The sequence below is a fragment of the Cariama cristata genome, unplaced genomic scaffold, assembly GCF_000690535.1.
Source record: "Cariama cristata isolate BGI_N322 unplaced genomic scaffold, ASM69053v1 scaffold26039, whole genome shotgun sequence".
Lineage (NCBI taxonomy): Eukaryota > Metazoa > Chordata > Aves > Cariamiformes > Cariamidae > Cariama > Cariama cristata.
Genome location: NW_009635620.1, coordinates 1 through 14,071, shown reverse-complemented (window position 1 = coordinate 14,071; position 14,071 = coordinate 1). Strand labels below are relative to the sequence as shown.

General features: G+C 42.8%; 2 protein-coding genes across 3 annotated transcripts in view; one reads left to right on the top strand and one right to left on the bottom strand.

Moving 5' to 3' along the window:
• Positions 1–5,760, top strand: part of GNAL (guanine nucleotide binding protein (G protein), alpha activating activity polypeptide, olfactory type) — a 14,529-nt gene extending 8,769 nt beyond the window's left edge. For both annotated transcript variants that reach the window (XM_009707619.1, XM_009707620.1), the window contains one exon: positions 3,805–5,760. In XM_009707619.1, the coding sequence (XP_009705921.1) occupies positions 3,805–3,951 (147 nt within the window). In that variant the 3' untranslated portion in view covers positions 3,952–5,760. The remainder of the gene's footprint in view (positions 1–3,804) is intronic.
• Positions 5,761–7,150: 1,390 nt separating this feature from the next.
• On the bottom strand, positions 7,151–13,951 carry MPPE1 (metallophosphoesterase 1; the record flags this gene model as incomplete). Its single annotated transcript, XM_009707621.1, has 7 exons — positions 7,151–7,631; positions 9,034–9,174; positions 9,970–10,092; positions 10,204–10,275; positions 11,192–11,300; positions 13,140–13,220; positions 13,848–13,951. Coding segments are annotated over 7 exons (813 nt in total), but the record flags the coding sequence as incomplete, so codon positions are not given.
• Positions 13,952–14,071: the final 120 nt, after the last annotated feature.

Below are 14,071 nucleotides of genomic sequence, written 5' to 3'. Positions count from 1 at the left end.
GGGGGGGCATGGGGGTGGCAGCCACATAAAAGCCGACCGCGGGGCTGCGGAGGCCTCGGCAGCGGCAGGCACTGGGGGCGAGGGAAGTGTTTGGGCCGGGGCCAGCACCCGCCAGCCGCCGGGCAGTACCGGGGCTTGGGCATGGGGCCGAAACAGCTTTTCCCCTTTCCCTGCATCCGCCGCGGGCCCAGCAGAGAGCATCTCCTCCATAGGCAGTGTTCGCCTGTCTCTCTCCTGGGTTTGTGCTTGGTTTCTCAGCGTAAAGAAACAGAGGGACGTAGTCGTTTGAGCTTTTAAACTCTTGGGCTTTTTGAGATGAAAGTCTCGCGAGTGAGGCGTTTCTGCTCCCAGAGATGGTCTGAGCAGCCTGCCTGTGCCTGGAGTCATGGAGGCCATGCGTGGGCCCGGCGAGGTGGGCGAAGGCCAAGTAGAAACAGCCACTTCCAGTTTCGTGGGGTCAGGCACAAAAGGCTGAGGTTTTGGAGCGGCGGGGAGAGGGGCAATAGGCTCAGCATACAGACTGGGGAGGGGTCTGATGTCCTTAGCCAGGTGCAAGGAAGAAAAGGGGTGTATTTTCTACCTATGACCTTCTTGGCTCTGCTTTGTACGTTTCTTTCCAAGTCTCTTCACTTACGATCTTTTCCTTGTCCCACTCTGTTAAATTTTCAGACACTATTCAGAGAAATGTGGTTTATTCATTTATAAGCTTTATTGCAATTTTTATCACAGTAGCAGGTCTGCATAAGGTGTGGATATGTGTGAAAATCAGGACCATGGCAGTGCACCCCTTAAAACTCTACCTGGCTGTACGCACTGGTACTGGCAGATTTAAAGCATGTTACTCGAAGGATTTTAGAAGGAGGTTAAATACACATGTATTTCCAATAACTATTGCTAGTTGGTAGTGTGTGAGTATTGGGAAGGCAAGATGCGGCATGGCTGGGCTGGGGAGGGTGTCTCCCGGTCCTGGAAACGTGTCTTGAAGGAAATTCTCCTTCCCTTGGCTCAGGCACGTCCTTTCTCCTCCCGAGCTCTTCACGGAGGCAGCATGCTCGTGGGCTCCTTGTTTAGGCGGCTCCCCGGCCCCGTTTTGGTGTTTTGTACACAGGGCTCTCCAGCTGCTGATGTTTTGTTTTGATACATCCCCGGTGTATAGGTAACCCCTGTTAAAACAGTGGCACAGCCCCTCTGGTTTGTGCTGGTTTTTAAAAAAAATCTGAATCTGGGAGGTGAAGGAGCTGCTGTTCACACACCCAGACCGGGCTCCCGGGAATTGTGCCTTTGGCTCCTCGCTGAAAACTCTTCCTGACACTGCGGTGTAGGGACACCGGTATTAAGTACTCCCACTTGGGTTATAGGAACATAAATGGTCTTTCATTGCCATCCCAGGGGATACTATTTTTCCCCTCCGAACTGGTGCTAAGTGACACACTACTATTCAAAATTACTTTTGGCTAGGGGTGAAAATACTGCATTTATCTTCACATAAGAGAACTATAGAGTTGTCGGGGGATCAAAAAAAAAAAAACCAAAACCCCTAACATTTTGAAAATACATCCTTTGACGTGCCTTGTGTGTGACCAGGTGTCACCAGAACATTGTGGGCCACTCACTACTGTAGATGTCAGTGCACGACACTTAGTGAAAGAAGACTGACTTAACCGAAACGGAAGAGAAGGATGGAACATTGGGTGGGTAGGGTGGTGTGCTCCCTGCTGCCCGCATCGGGGTGGCACGGAAAGCATTTGTACATTATCCCTCACTGATGGCATGTAACATTTAGTCCTCGAAAGGGCATGTCGGAGTGGGAGTCTGACCCCCCTCTCACGTCCCCACGGGACGTAGCTGCTGTGTGCAGCCCGTTCGGCGACGTTAATGCGGTTGTTACAGCGTGGGGAGCTGGTGCTGCTGGAAGGGGTGAGGGCAGGGCGGGAATGGCGGCTGGAGGCTGCACGTACCGGTGTCAGGCTCAAACGGCGCAGAGCGAAAGAGCCACGGAGCTGTGCAACAGGCCAAGGCTGAACTCTTCTGAGGCGTGTGAGTTCAGAGACTCAGTGCGGCAGTAGTTGGAAGGCAGACTGGACCACCTTCTGGGGGACAATATTTTTTTTAAGTCTGATTGATTGGAAAAAAAAAAATTAGTAACTGGTCTCTTGCTGCATCTGAGTGGTGGCATTATACCACTGGCATATGGAACAGATCTGCAAGGGGGAAAAATGTAAAGCGGCTATTGTATCAAAAATAGAAACACTACTGCATTTTTTTTTTTTTTTTTTTTACTGTTTTAAAATTCGTGTCAGCTTGACTATCCATGCACACCACTGTGCTTTCGGCCCTTGGGTTCCTAAGGGTCTGATTTCCCCCAGACTTTGCAGGACAACAAAGATCTCCCCAAACCCTTCTGGAAAGATTTTGCAGGAGGACAAATACAAGCCACATTTTAATGGGACTTTCAGCATTTTGCCACCATTGCAGTAGTTTGTAAAAAAATTTTTTTTCTTGTTTCATTATTGTTTAGTGTACTTCATGCTTCAAATATGGTCTGGACAACTTACCCATCAATTGAATAAGTTAGTGAATTAATATTTTTCATGAGGGTAAGCCTTGGACTAGGTATCGAGTGTAGCATCGATATTTTTAGTATACATCTGGAACACCTTCTGTTTAATTAGTGCTGACTATCTAATGTTACCTAAGTTACCTGGAAAAAAATCTGCAATTTCTTGTTGATCTAATTATATGAATCATGGCTTCTAAATGTCTATAGTTTTGCCTAGCTGTAGCTGCAGATATTTAAAAGGTCAATCCTACATGTAAAATAAATCACTGTATTAAAAATATATAGTGTAGCCAGAGAGAGAAAACATTGTCTTTTGTTGTTTAGCCAGTACCATTTGTGATAAAATTCAGAAAAGATTTATAAGAATTTTTATCCCAAGAACTGACCTTCTGCTTTCATGACATGCCATAGCTATTCTTCAAGCTAATGATTCAGAATGGATTTACATTTATCAGTCCTATAGTAATATAGAACAAAATTAAGATTTTTTTTTTGTAAAACATTTTTTAAGATCCTGGGGGATTTTAACCAAGGTAACTATGGCTGAAGTGATGCCGGAGCTTACGTTAGCAACCTAAAAAGTTGTGCAGTAGCCTTGTGAAGATTTAATGCTGCATCATCTGATGTTTACTGGATTTGTGCATGTTTTATTATTCTGTGGGAACCCAGCCACGCTGTTGATAATTCTGCCACGGTCTGGCCTCAATAACGATACCAAGTCTCCAGCCAGCTTAATAGGTGTGCTAATTAAAGGTACCTTTGGGGGCCTTCAGCTCCTGTTCTCTGTCACCACTGGCTTCACAGCTGGGAGGTTTTTCTGTTTTGCGTTGCTGATTTAAAACAAGAATTCAAAAATTTACCACATGATGGCACCAAGAAAGAAGAGAGCGTAGTTCCTGGGACAGCTGCGTGGCAGACTGCAGTGCTGTCAGCGGCACAGAGGAGCTGCAGTGACGTGCACATGAGAATGGCGTGTGCAAAGGATGATACCGGCAGTGGCTCTTACACAGTACTAATACACTGACCCCGTAATAGTATCCGTAACTTTTTTTTAAATCTTTGGTTCAAATTTGTGATTCATACTGGACCAGACCACAGACCGTCCTGCTTTTTGGTTTTTTATTTAAATGAGCTATATACAGAATTTCCCAGGTTTCATGGTGCTCTGTAAGTCTATAGATGGCTGAGATGTGAAACTGCTCGTGGCACGGCACCTGACCCTTTCCCCCTCCCTTTTTCCACAGAGGATAAGTACGGCGAGTGGAGACGGCAGGCATTACTGCTACCCACACTTTACCTGTGCAGTGGACACAGAAAATATCCGCCGAGTGTTCAACGACTGTCGAGACATCATTCAAAGGATGCATCTCCGCCAGTATGAACTCTTGTGAGGGGGATCACCGTGGAACCTGTGGTTTTAAATTCTTTGCTCCTTACTCTTTCTCTTGATACTACCCCACACAGGGTGGACGAGTATACTATAGAAATGTCAGTCGCTTCACTTTGTTTACTTTAATTATTTAACCTTAAAGCTGATTTGAAGCGAGTTTGGGTTGGTTTTCCTTCATGCTTTTTGGGACTATTTTTGTGCTTTATTTTGACATGCCACTTCTTCGTCATTCCACTAAGCCCTTCGGCTACCTCTGTTCCCTTAGGTTTTGTTTTTTTTAACTGAACGTGGCCTGCTAAATTTTTTCCAGCAGGTTGACGTCAGTTCAAACTGGTATGTCAGCTGGATGACACTAAAGTCATACCTAATCCCTCTGTGTGGGTTCTCCTTTTTAACATGACATTGAAGAGTACTTGATGGGTGAAAAAAAGATTAATGCACTTTGTATCAGGTTATTAAATACTGTTGAGGAAGTAGACACACAATGTAGCAGCACCACAATATTTATTACTCTGTCACAGTTTTTAGCATTTCTGAGTTGCAGGTCAACTGATAAAGTGACCTCCTCTTTTAAGCCGTTACTGGCACAGGAAGTAGAGTAGATAACGGGAGGAACAGTGAAGACAAAGCAATTTTTCTGGGGTTTTGGAGCCAACTGTCTCTGCGCACCTCAGGCGTTTGACTTACAGCTACTTTTCAGCCTGTTGCATCTAGGCAGAAAATTGACCACCCTCACTTACGTTATTTGTGCTGTCCACAAATGATCCTTTTAGTTCAGATCATTCTTGGACAACGGTCCTCTCCCTATATATATTTTTTTGTTTTACTGCTGGTTTATTATATTGTACAGACTGTAAAATGTAATATTATTTTGTACAACTTTATTGAAGAAAAATACTTGTAGAAGATCTTTGTGCCTTGATTATGGCTGTACCTGTAAAATGAGCTAAGATGTAAGTATGTTTTTGATTGCGCTGTACAGCTTGATGTCAACCCTTACCTGCAGCAGTGACTGGAGGTAAGAACTTTATCTGTAGAGTTTAGGGGTTTTTTTCTGGTTTATATAAAAATGCTCTTTAGTATAAAAATTATAAATTATGCAAATTAACCACTTACCTTTCCAAGTAAGGTATTACAGTCACCGGATGTTGCAGCGAACATGCCTTTCTCTTTTGAAGTTTCAGCTTTAAAACATTGGAATTCATTCAAGTGTCCAAATTGCAACCTGGTGTTGTTTTAATGGGAAGCAAGGGTTTTGGTTGGGTTGTTTTGGGTTTTTTTCGTTTATATTTAGAGAATATGTTTGGTAATTCTTTGGTCATTCATAGAACTTCACAATTGCACAGACCGATTGTGAATGTGTAAAGCACCATTATATACAGCTCTTCAATCTTTGTACCAACAGCGGCTTTCATTGTGCAAGTAAATAGCGAGAAAGAAGAAAAACAAAAAAGGTGTATAAACCCTCGTGTCTGGCCTAAGAGAATTACAAGATGACATTTTTATTTCTCTTTTAATAAAGAGACACATTAGAAAATGGTTTTATTTTAAATATTGTAGAATCAAAATGTGTGAATATTTCTCAAACTTGAATAATTTATGCAAATGACATTCTCAAAACAAGTTGTGGTACAGTACAATATATAAAAAGCAAGAATTGCTGTAGCAATAAGGCATGTCCTTTTTAGTAACTATAACACTGCTTTATATTTTATACATAGGTGTTTTATGTCTGTGACTATATACTTTTCCTGTGTCCAAAATAACCTGTACAAATGTCTAAAATTACAGTTGCAATAACAGAAACCTAGAGAAGCGTTAGACTACATTACTTTATAGAGTGTTTTACCACACTTTGGACCATTCCCCCCACTTCATTTTAAATTTAGGGAGAGATAAAGAGCCGACGCATTCCCCACATTGGCATATAAATCAGCAGATTCGAGTAACTTTTTACTAGAAGCATCATTGTTAGTGATAAACCCCAATCGGTCATCTTTTTAGAATTCAGACTACAGATGAATTGAGAACTTGCTTCTATTTGATGATAAACAATCCCATTTTAGATACTGTAATATGACCATTTCCTCTTCCCAGAAATGCATATACTTTGATAGCTGTATGTTCAATTTAGTCATCAGATATTTCCCAGAAAGTGAAAGGCTGGGTGGAATAAGCTAATAACAAATGAAGTTCCCAAATGCAAAGGTTCTCTCACTTCCCATGCCAAAGCAAGTAATAAAGCGAGTAAGAAAAGATAGTCTTGGCTTTAAAACACCCCCCAGCCCAGGAGTTCAGGTTAGAGCTCCCAGCCTCTGCAGGAATGTCAGCCGGCAAACTGGTCCCGGTGTGAAACGGTCCCTCTGGTTTTTCTGGGGCAGGTGGGGAGCAGCGGTAGGTTGGTCGCGTCTTCCCTCGCACACAGAGCGCGAAGACGTCGAGCTCAGATCCTGCGTTCTTGGTGCTGCCCCCCGGGCGGGGGCCGGCAGCCCAGCTCTGCGGCACGGCGTGGTGCGGTCGGCTGGGCTGCAGCCTCCACCTCCCCACGGAGGAGCTAGTCCAGTTCAAAATGGGACTCTACAATAAAGCGAACAGAACTTGGTGGCCTTGCAGGAAGCTAAAGTAACGCGCATTCCTGGCCCCGTCTGTCCATAGACGGAGGGCCAAGGCAGAGGATAATGTTAACTGCAGCTGTATCTGACCTTCCTTCTTGCAGAAGATCGGCAACTAGAGGGCCCCTCACCACACAGATCTCTGGGATGCAATAGGGCCCTCTTTTTTTTTTTTTTTAAGCTCATCATAGCACATCTTTTTTAAAAAATAGCAGCTTGAGGTGTTAGCCTAATTTTTTTTTTTTTAAGCAGGTTTCAAGTGTGTATCAGCAAACTGGATCCACAAGCTTCTTCCCGTTGTTGTCTGGTAGATGATAACTGCAAATTGTAGTCAGCTGACGATTTAATGTGTCAGGAACTGGAAGATCTCTTGTCCCAAACCACAGTCCCTTACACACACCATCCTGAAAAGGTTATGGAAATCCACATCTCTCAGTGCTGATGTATCTAGTTTCTGCCTGACCCTAACAAACAGAAGTACAACATTAGAAGGGCCATGCAGCAATAAAACAGAAATGTTTCCAGTTTGCAGGACTGAGCCTCCACCAGGGTAAGACACTAGTGCAGTTAAGTGATGAGGCGATAGGCTTTACATAATGTACAGTTACAGTTTTAATATACATATTTGATACAGAAAATTATAGCAGGAAAAGGACTCATTTGATTGTAGAATACAGTATTTTTGTACAGCATGAAACGTTCATTTCAGTTAATTATTTATCCTGTAGTAGTCATATCAGCTGTATAGGACTTCTATGGTATGTGTAAATGCAACCTGCCTTCAGACTAGCAATCAAATTAGGTCATTTGCTGGCATGAATATAGTCTGATGTTTGACTGTTCTCAGCTTTGGTATTTCAGTGACTGAATGCAGATGTCTGGCTCTTCATACTGCTTTATGCTTACTGATTAAACGCTGAGCAAAACAAAATGGTGGAGTGAGAAGCTGAAAATGAGCTAGTATCAGGATTACAAGCAGAGCACCTGCTGCACAGTATATAGTAAAGACTCTGCTCTCATACGGAAGGAAGCATTTTTGGAGGGAGAAGTCAGTTGGTGTTACGCTGCCCTGGAAAAGAAAAGACGACTGTCACTTTGCTGTTCCAGTGGGTTCTGAGTCAGGAGTCACCACCACAACTGTCAGATCTCCAGTTTCTAAATTCTGCATTGGGTGGCAAGGGTTGGGGCCCGTTTCCTAGCACCAGTGCCTTCTCCAGGGGGCTGAAGAGCTCGTACCTTGCGGTGCTGAGCACTAACTGGAATATTCACCAGGCCAACGTTAGCCCGGAGGCCAATCTTCCCTGTATTCCATCTAGCATAAATAGAGAGCTGGGCTCCTCATCTGATCTGCCTTCAAGAGAAGCCTAGCTTTAGCAGCTGTAAATCCACCTGGAAGGAGCCTTCCCAGGCTAAAGTTAGGTTTTGTGAATGTGCCCCCTTCCTTCCCCGCCCCAAGCCCTCCTCCTACCCAGTACATGCTGCAAAACACACGTTGGCTAATCCAAATTACAAACAGGAGCTTCAACAACAAAGAACTTCAGTGGGTTTGGGCTTGACTTTGCAGTTCAAATTAAAGTTTACAACGGACCGAGGTCGAGATAAAACGGTAGTGAAGACGATGCAACTTTAATTAGCCAACCTCTTGTTTTGCAGTGAAGATGCACTGTCTGGCGTGTGCAGAGAGCATGTGTAGTTTGAAGGCAGCTACTCTCAGGAACATGGAATAAACAGAACTACTTTCAACAAGAAATACTAACAGTTGCAAAAATGAATTTAAAAGTTTTGGGTTATCTGTGTATTAAGCAGCCTAAACTCAGCAGTAAAAAAATACATGAAAGATTGCCCCCTCTAAACAGATTGTAGGTTTTGCTTCTTACTCCAAGTTTCTAGGAGTTCTTTTTGGTTTTGAACTGGGGAACTAACTGATTTAAGGAAATACTGAGCACTGGAACTGCCTGTGAGAGCATAACCAACACACTTACAAAATGTGAATTGGAAATGAGGCGGCAGACTATTGGCACGTGACAAACGTTTTCACCGTGTGAAGCGGTTAATGCACAAGTCTGAAAACCGTGGTCACCATGCAAAAGAGTTTGAGGTGGACACGGTCTTGTTTTCATAGTTGGTAAATCAACCAAGCCAAACTAGTCTTTCTACTGTTCAGTGCACAATACTGATTATTTTTACAAGTCAATAGTTTACAATGCACCCTCTTTATAAGAAAACGTTAGATGCTTGTACCCGGATACTAATTAGATCTTTAACAGCATTGCTTTGTACCACACAGAACACGTGGCTCCCACGGATGTACTTTATAAAGTGGATGCAGTGTACTGAGTGGGTTGGGTGGGTAAGCAATTTTTTTTTATTTTTTGTTTTTACAGGTAGAATCAGTTTTAAAATATAGCTGACTGCCATGTTGATTTATTTATGAAAGTTATCTGACAAAAATAAAAAAAATTAAAACTTACCATGATGAAACTAGGATTGTTTCTATTCCTCCAACTGAATGACGGGACGCTGATTTCTGGAATTTTCCCCGCGTGCAGCACTTCACAAGCACTATGTGTATGCCCACTGAGAATCAAACGGGGATGAAACCACCATATCAGCTAGAACACAAAATGGTAAAGCACAAAAAGTCATAACTAAAAAGAATTGGAGCTTAAAAACTTTTTTTTTTCCTTCTAGCAGAATGAAATTACAGCAATTCTAATATTCTTACGAAGTGTTTTGTGTAAACTTCTGTTTTGCAGTAAGACAGGTGTTGATACTGTAATATTAATCATACCCATTTGGCCCTTATCCCAAATACTGGACTGGTTTTTTTGGCCATACAGATCAGAAGAACAAAGGCAATAGCATGCTGTTGACATCACAAATCAAAAAACCTTGGGTTTAGTAAAGCAAGTTTTCTTGTCTAAAGGAGAATTGTGCACTGCCAATCTTGAGGGAAGACATTTATGCAGAAGGAAACAAATACTGACCATTAGATTTTTAGGGAATACTTTGACTTCTTACATTTTCTTGTAGTTACCAATTCAGCAAAAGCAGTCCTTTCAAAGTGTTGCAAAACAGTGGCTTCCTACCAGGTTTGTCACGAATCTACACTGTACGTAAAGTACGGAACGCAGCACTGGAGGTAACAGCACTGCAGCAGACTTGAGAGCGCTGGGACTTCCAGCCTGTACCGGGGAACCACAGCAGAATCAAGGCCAGGATGGCGATGGTCCTCAGGGGAGCAGCTCTAACCAGCAGCCTCCCCAAGGCCTCATTAGAGCAGAGGCAGCTGTGGTCTGTTTGTCTCAGCTAACATCCTTCCCCAAATTTTTGGATCTCTATATGTATCTACACTCCTGTCCGCCTCCCACCCACCCACCGATACTTAAGTTCCCAATAAATCAAACCTTTTGTGATGCTTCTTGAGACAGTACATCATACTTCTCTTTAAATGGGACGTTCTTCTCCTCTGGAGGAGCAGAATCTTCTCCGCTGCATTCAACATCACTTTTCCGATACAGAGGGTAATGCTGGGAGAAGTTCAAAGCACGGATCAGTTGTTAATGATCCAGCCTTTCTGGAACAGTAATAAATACAGTAAAAACGTGTCTACATGTTGCCTCACCCCACCTCTAACACACCTGTAAAAGGATGGGTTCTGAAGCTGGAAGCTTTTCCACATCACCGCATCTTTTGCTGGAATGATTTGGTTTCTGTGAATAAAATCAATCCATATATGCCATTTTTCACCTATGTGTACCATAAGAGTGGGAAAGGGAATTAAACAACAGCTAGGTTTTGAGGGGTTGGGGGTTTTTGTTGTTTTGTTTTTTGCAAAAAGCAGTATCAGCTCAGAGTACAGTGTCTAAATCCTGTCCACTCTATAAGAGGCTCTACTGTGGATGGAAGGGGAAATGCCTTAATTCCCTTTTCTGTACATGCTGTAAATAAGGGTTGCACTCTCTCTGAATGTGGAAAGCAACAGCAGAATCTCGCTGCACAACAAGGCAGAAGAGATTTTGGGCAGCCCGAGGGAGACAGCAGTTACAGCCTGGCACTTTTTCCACTGGGAGCTGGTTTCCTGATTGACTGCCAACCCAGTCAATCATGCTGCCTACCGTGTGTCCAGTTGGCTTATGAAAAAGGGAAGAGGAACGAAATACAAGAAGCAATTGGATTTGATGAAAAAATACTACAATTAAAACATTATTAGGCTATCAAGACAGGACTCCAATAGAATCAGAAAACTAAAATAGGCTAGCTTGAAGGGTATAAAACAGAACAATATGCATAAGTATAAATGCAGGGATTATTACGGATCTTAAGTCCAAGGGAGGGTTACAGAACTTCTGCCGTTCCTGGGAACAGGGGAAATGACACCCTCTGTTCGTTGGCGGCACTGACGAGGAAGTTAACACCATGAACGCAAAGCAGCACAGTTAATAGTTAAGTAAAAATGCGAAGAGGCAAATCAGGAGAAGAAAGCTCTGCTAACAAGTTGCAATATGAATTGGAAGCAGATTTTTTTCAGGAGGGTCTTGGTTATGTCCCGACTATTGCTGGAGTATCAGCATTCCCACTGCAGCAGCCGAGTTGCTGGCTATAATCAGATATTTAATAAACTCTTACCTGCTGGGAGCAATTCAGTTGGTGAGAAAGCGCCACAAGCTTTGCCTCTGAGGCACGGCAGACAGCACAGCCATCACCCTCCATGGCTACACTGTTCACTAGGACAAAGCTGGAAAATACCAGGGAGAGGGCAAAGAGAAGGGAAGTGGGGAGGACAGGAAAGCATAAAATGCAAGGGTTCCAAAGTTGACACAGCTCAACAGAACAGCAGAACGTAACAGCTTCCGAAGTCACGTGCGATAAATCCTCTTTTGAGTATCCATACTGTGGCCGTTGCTCTACCTGGTAGGCTGCTTGATAATCAGTTGTTGATTAGGTTGCACATAAACTGTATGCTATGCTTCATGTTTACATTTCAAGATATGTTTTTAATATTATAACGGATACTTAAGTGGTGTTCTAGTGGGATGTTAGAAGCCCACTAAGCTGAATTCTGAGGGAAAGGAGAACCTGGTTCTCTCTCCACAGACATTTTAGACCTCAGAGATGTAATTTTAGACATTTGATTTCTTCAGAACAACTGAAAAGCAAAACAGTACTGCATTTGGCTGGCTACCCTGAACAAACTTAGTTCGGTACTTTGTGGTCTGTCACACAGAAAACAGGATTTTATTTGTAATAGATTTCCCTGTAGATTTCCAATCAACTTCAAACTTCTGCCACAAGATTCACACCTGTTTAGTCACTCCTTCAGGACTCAGGAGATATATGCCCACTTCAATTCAGCATGCTTTACAGATATAAAGGAGCTGAATGCCTCCGCTTAAGAGATACTGGTCAACACCAAAAAAAACCTTAATTCTCTTTTAGCAAATTAGGCTGCTTTTATACCACAGATTTGTTGTAAAATAGTTTATGTAGGAATGCTTCATTAATAATGCAGCTCATTTCAGTTAATGAATATGATACCAGACACACAGTCTGCAACTGCATGCAGGGGTTCTGCTGTGCTGTTTTATCAAAGGGGACATGGAGATATTCCTTAATAACTAATTTTTAAAACAGCTGAAATACATATCTAGAGGACCCCACATCTCTATGATAAACAATAGCATTATACTGAGCATTCATGAAGCTCACAGATCCTCCTAAAAAAAGACACTCCATTTCTAGAGCTGTTGGGAACCTCTAGGGCTGTAGGTTTTGAATCTTAGGTTTACATGAGTGATTATAACCTGATGGCATACATGCCAAATGCAGAGTGGCGATGGGTCTTTCCTTCATATACCTGAGGCTTAAAGACAAATGCCTGTCCACAAACCCACTATTGCTTTCCCTCATCGGGGTCCTGCACAGTATCTGAAGGCACCAAAAAGGGCCCACGGCAGACAACTGCACCCACAGTCACACACCCACGAGCAGAAGCTCTGTACCAAGGTCTCCGCTAAGCCAAAACCGGCAGGTGCATTATTACCCCACCCTCTGGAAGAACCGTGGGCAAGCAACTTGCGATGTTCCCAAATTCCTCAAAGAGTTAAGTTCAGCAGACTAAAGAAGTTATTAAAATTAATTAAACTTTTAACTTGTAAGCACAGAGGGGGTTTTGTTTGTGTTTCTTTACTGAATCCTATTCTTCTGTTATGTTTACAGCCATGGGTCATTACCAGCTGCAAGGAAGTAAAAAGGAAAACCAGAGAATTTGATTCTGACTCCACAGTACTTTTCCATTTGAAAGGAAATCGTTACAATTTACCTAGCTCAAAGTACAGCTTCCACTCCATATCAAACTACAGGTTTGTACAAAGTGTTTCATGCTTAACATATCATAATCTAGATCCAAAGTAAAAAAAGAAAAAAAAAACAACACCAAAACAAAAAGGCTCTAAGTTAAAGCATTCCCATACTATTTCATTAGCAATTCCACTTTCAGTTCTCAGTTTTCATCACTCTGGTCTGCTAGCTCAGTGATCACTACTCTAAACATTGAAAAAAAATTAAATGTACTCACTTTATTCCTCTTCGAGTTATTAGCTTTCCTGAAGTAAAGTTGAAAACTTTTTCAAATCGATTTACCTTGTAAGTAGTCATTCTGTGTCACAGAGCAAAAATACAACTGAGGTAAGAAACTGGCATTGTAAACCATCTGACACAGTTGCTTCACAGTTTGCAGACTATTCCTGCAGCTTGCTGCTCCATTATCCAGATCACACACTCAGTGAGCAAACTCAGAGGGATGCTCTGCCACCCATCGTGTACTCTGTCCCAGTCCCATCAGTGTAAGCACAGCCGTCCTGCAGAAGTACACCAGGGCGAGGGCACTTACACTCTTCTGTGCTGCGATAACAGGAAAGGGAATACGCTCAGACTAAACGCTTTTCAGACAAGGAGGCCCAACACAAGGAAAAGCAGCTTCAAGGTTTCTCTGCCCATGCAGAAAGACCAGCTCTGAACAACTGAACAACTCTGAACAACAATATGCTCAGAGAAGCGTGAAAGTAGCCTGAAACCTGTTCTAAAATTTATTCCGTGGGTACATTGTGCACAGGTGGATACCTTTCAAGGTCTTGCTCTAAATTACAATCCCTTCTAATTTGGTTATGATCAAAAACTTTCGTGTATCTACACAAGAGGCCACTCAGACACAAAACCAGTTACCGTATGCATGCTGACATTTCATTCTTGGCACTTGAGTACCCCTTTCACTGACAAGACTTACTCATAATGAAATCCAATGTCATGATTCCCAACGATTACCACTAGCTCAGTAGAAACTGGATACTTAAACATTTTCCGAAATCTCCTGACATCATCTGCCCAGGCCTACGTGAAAAAACAAATGGGAGAAATTGAAACTGTTCAGCAACATCAAAGGGGACCCTAGTATTGTATTGGGTTTGCGTGGCAAGGTTTTGGTAGCAGGGGGGGCTATGGGGTTGGCTT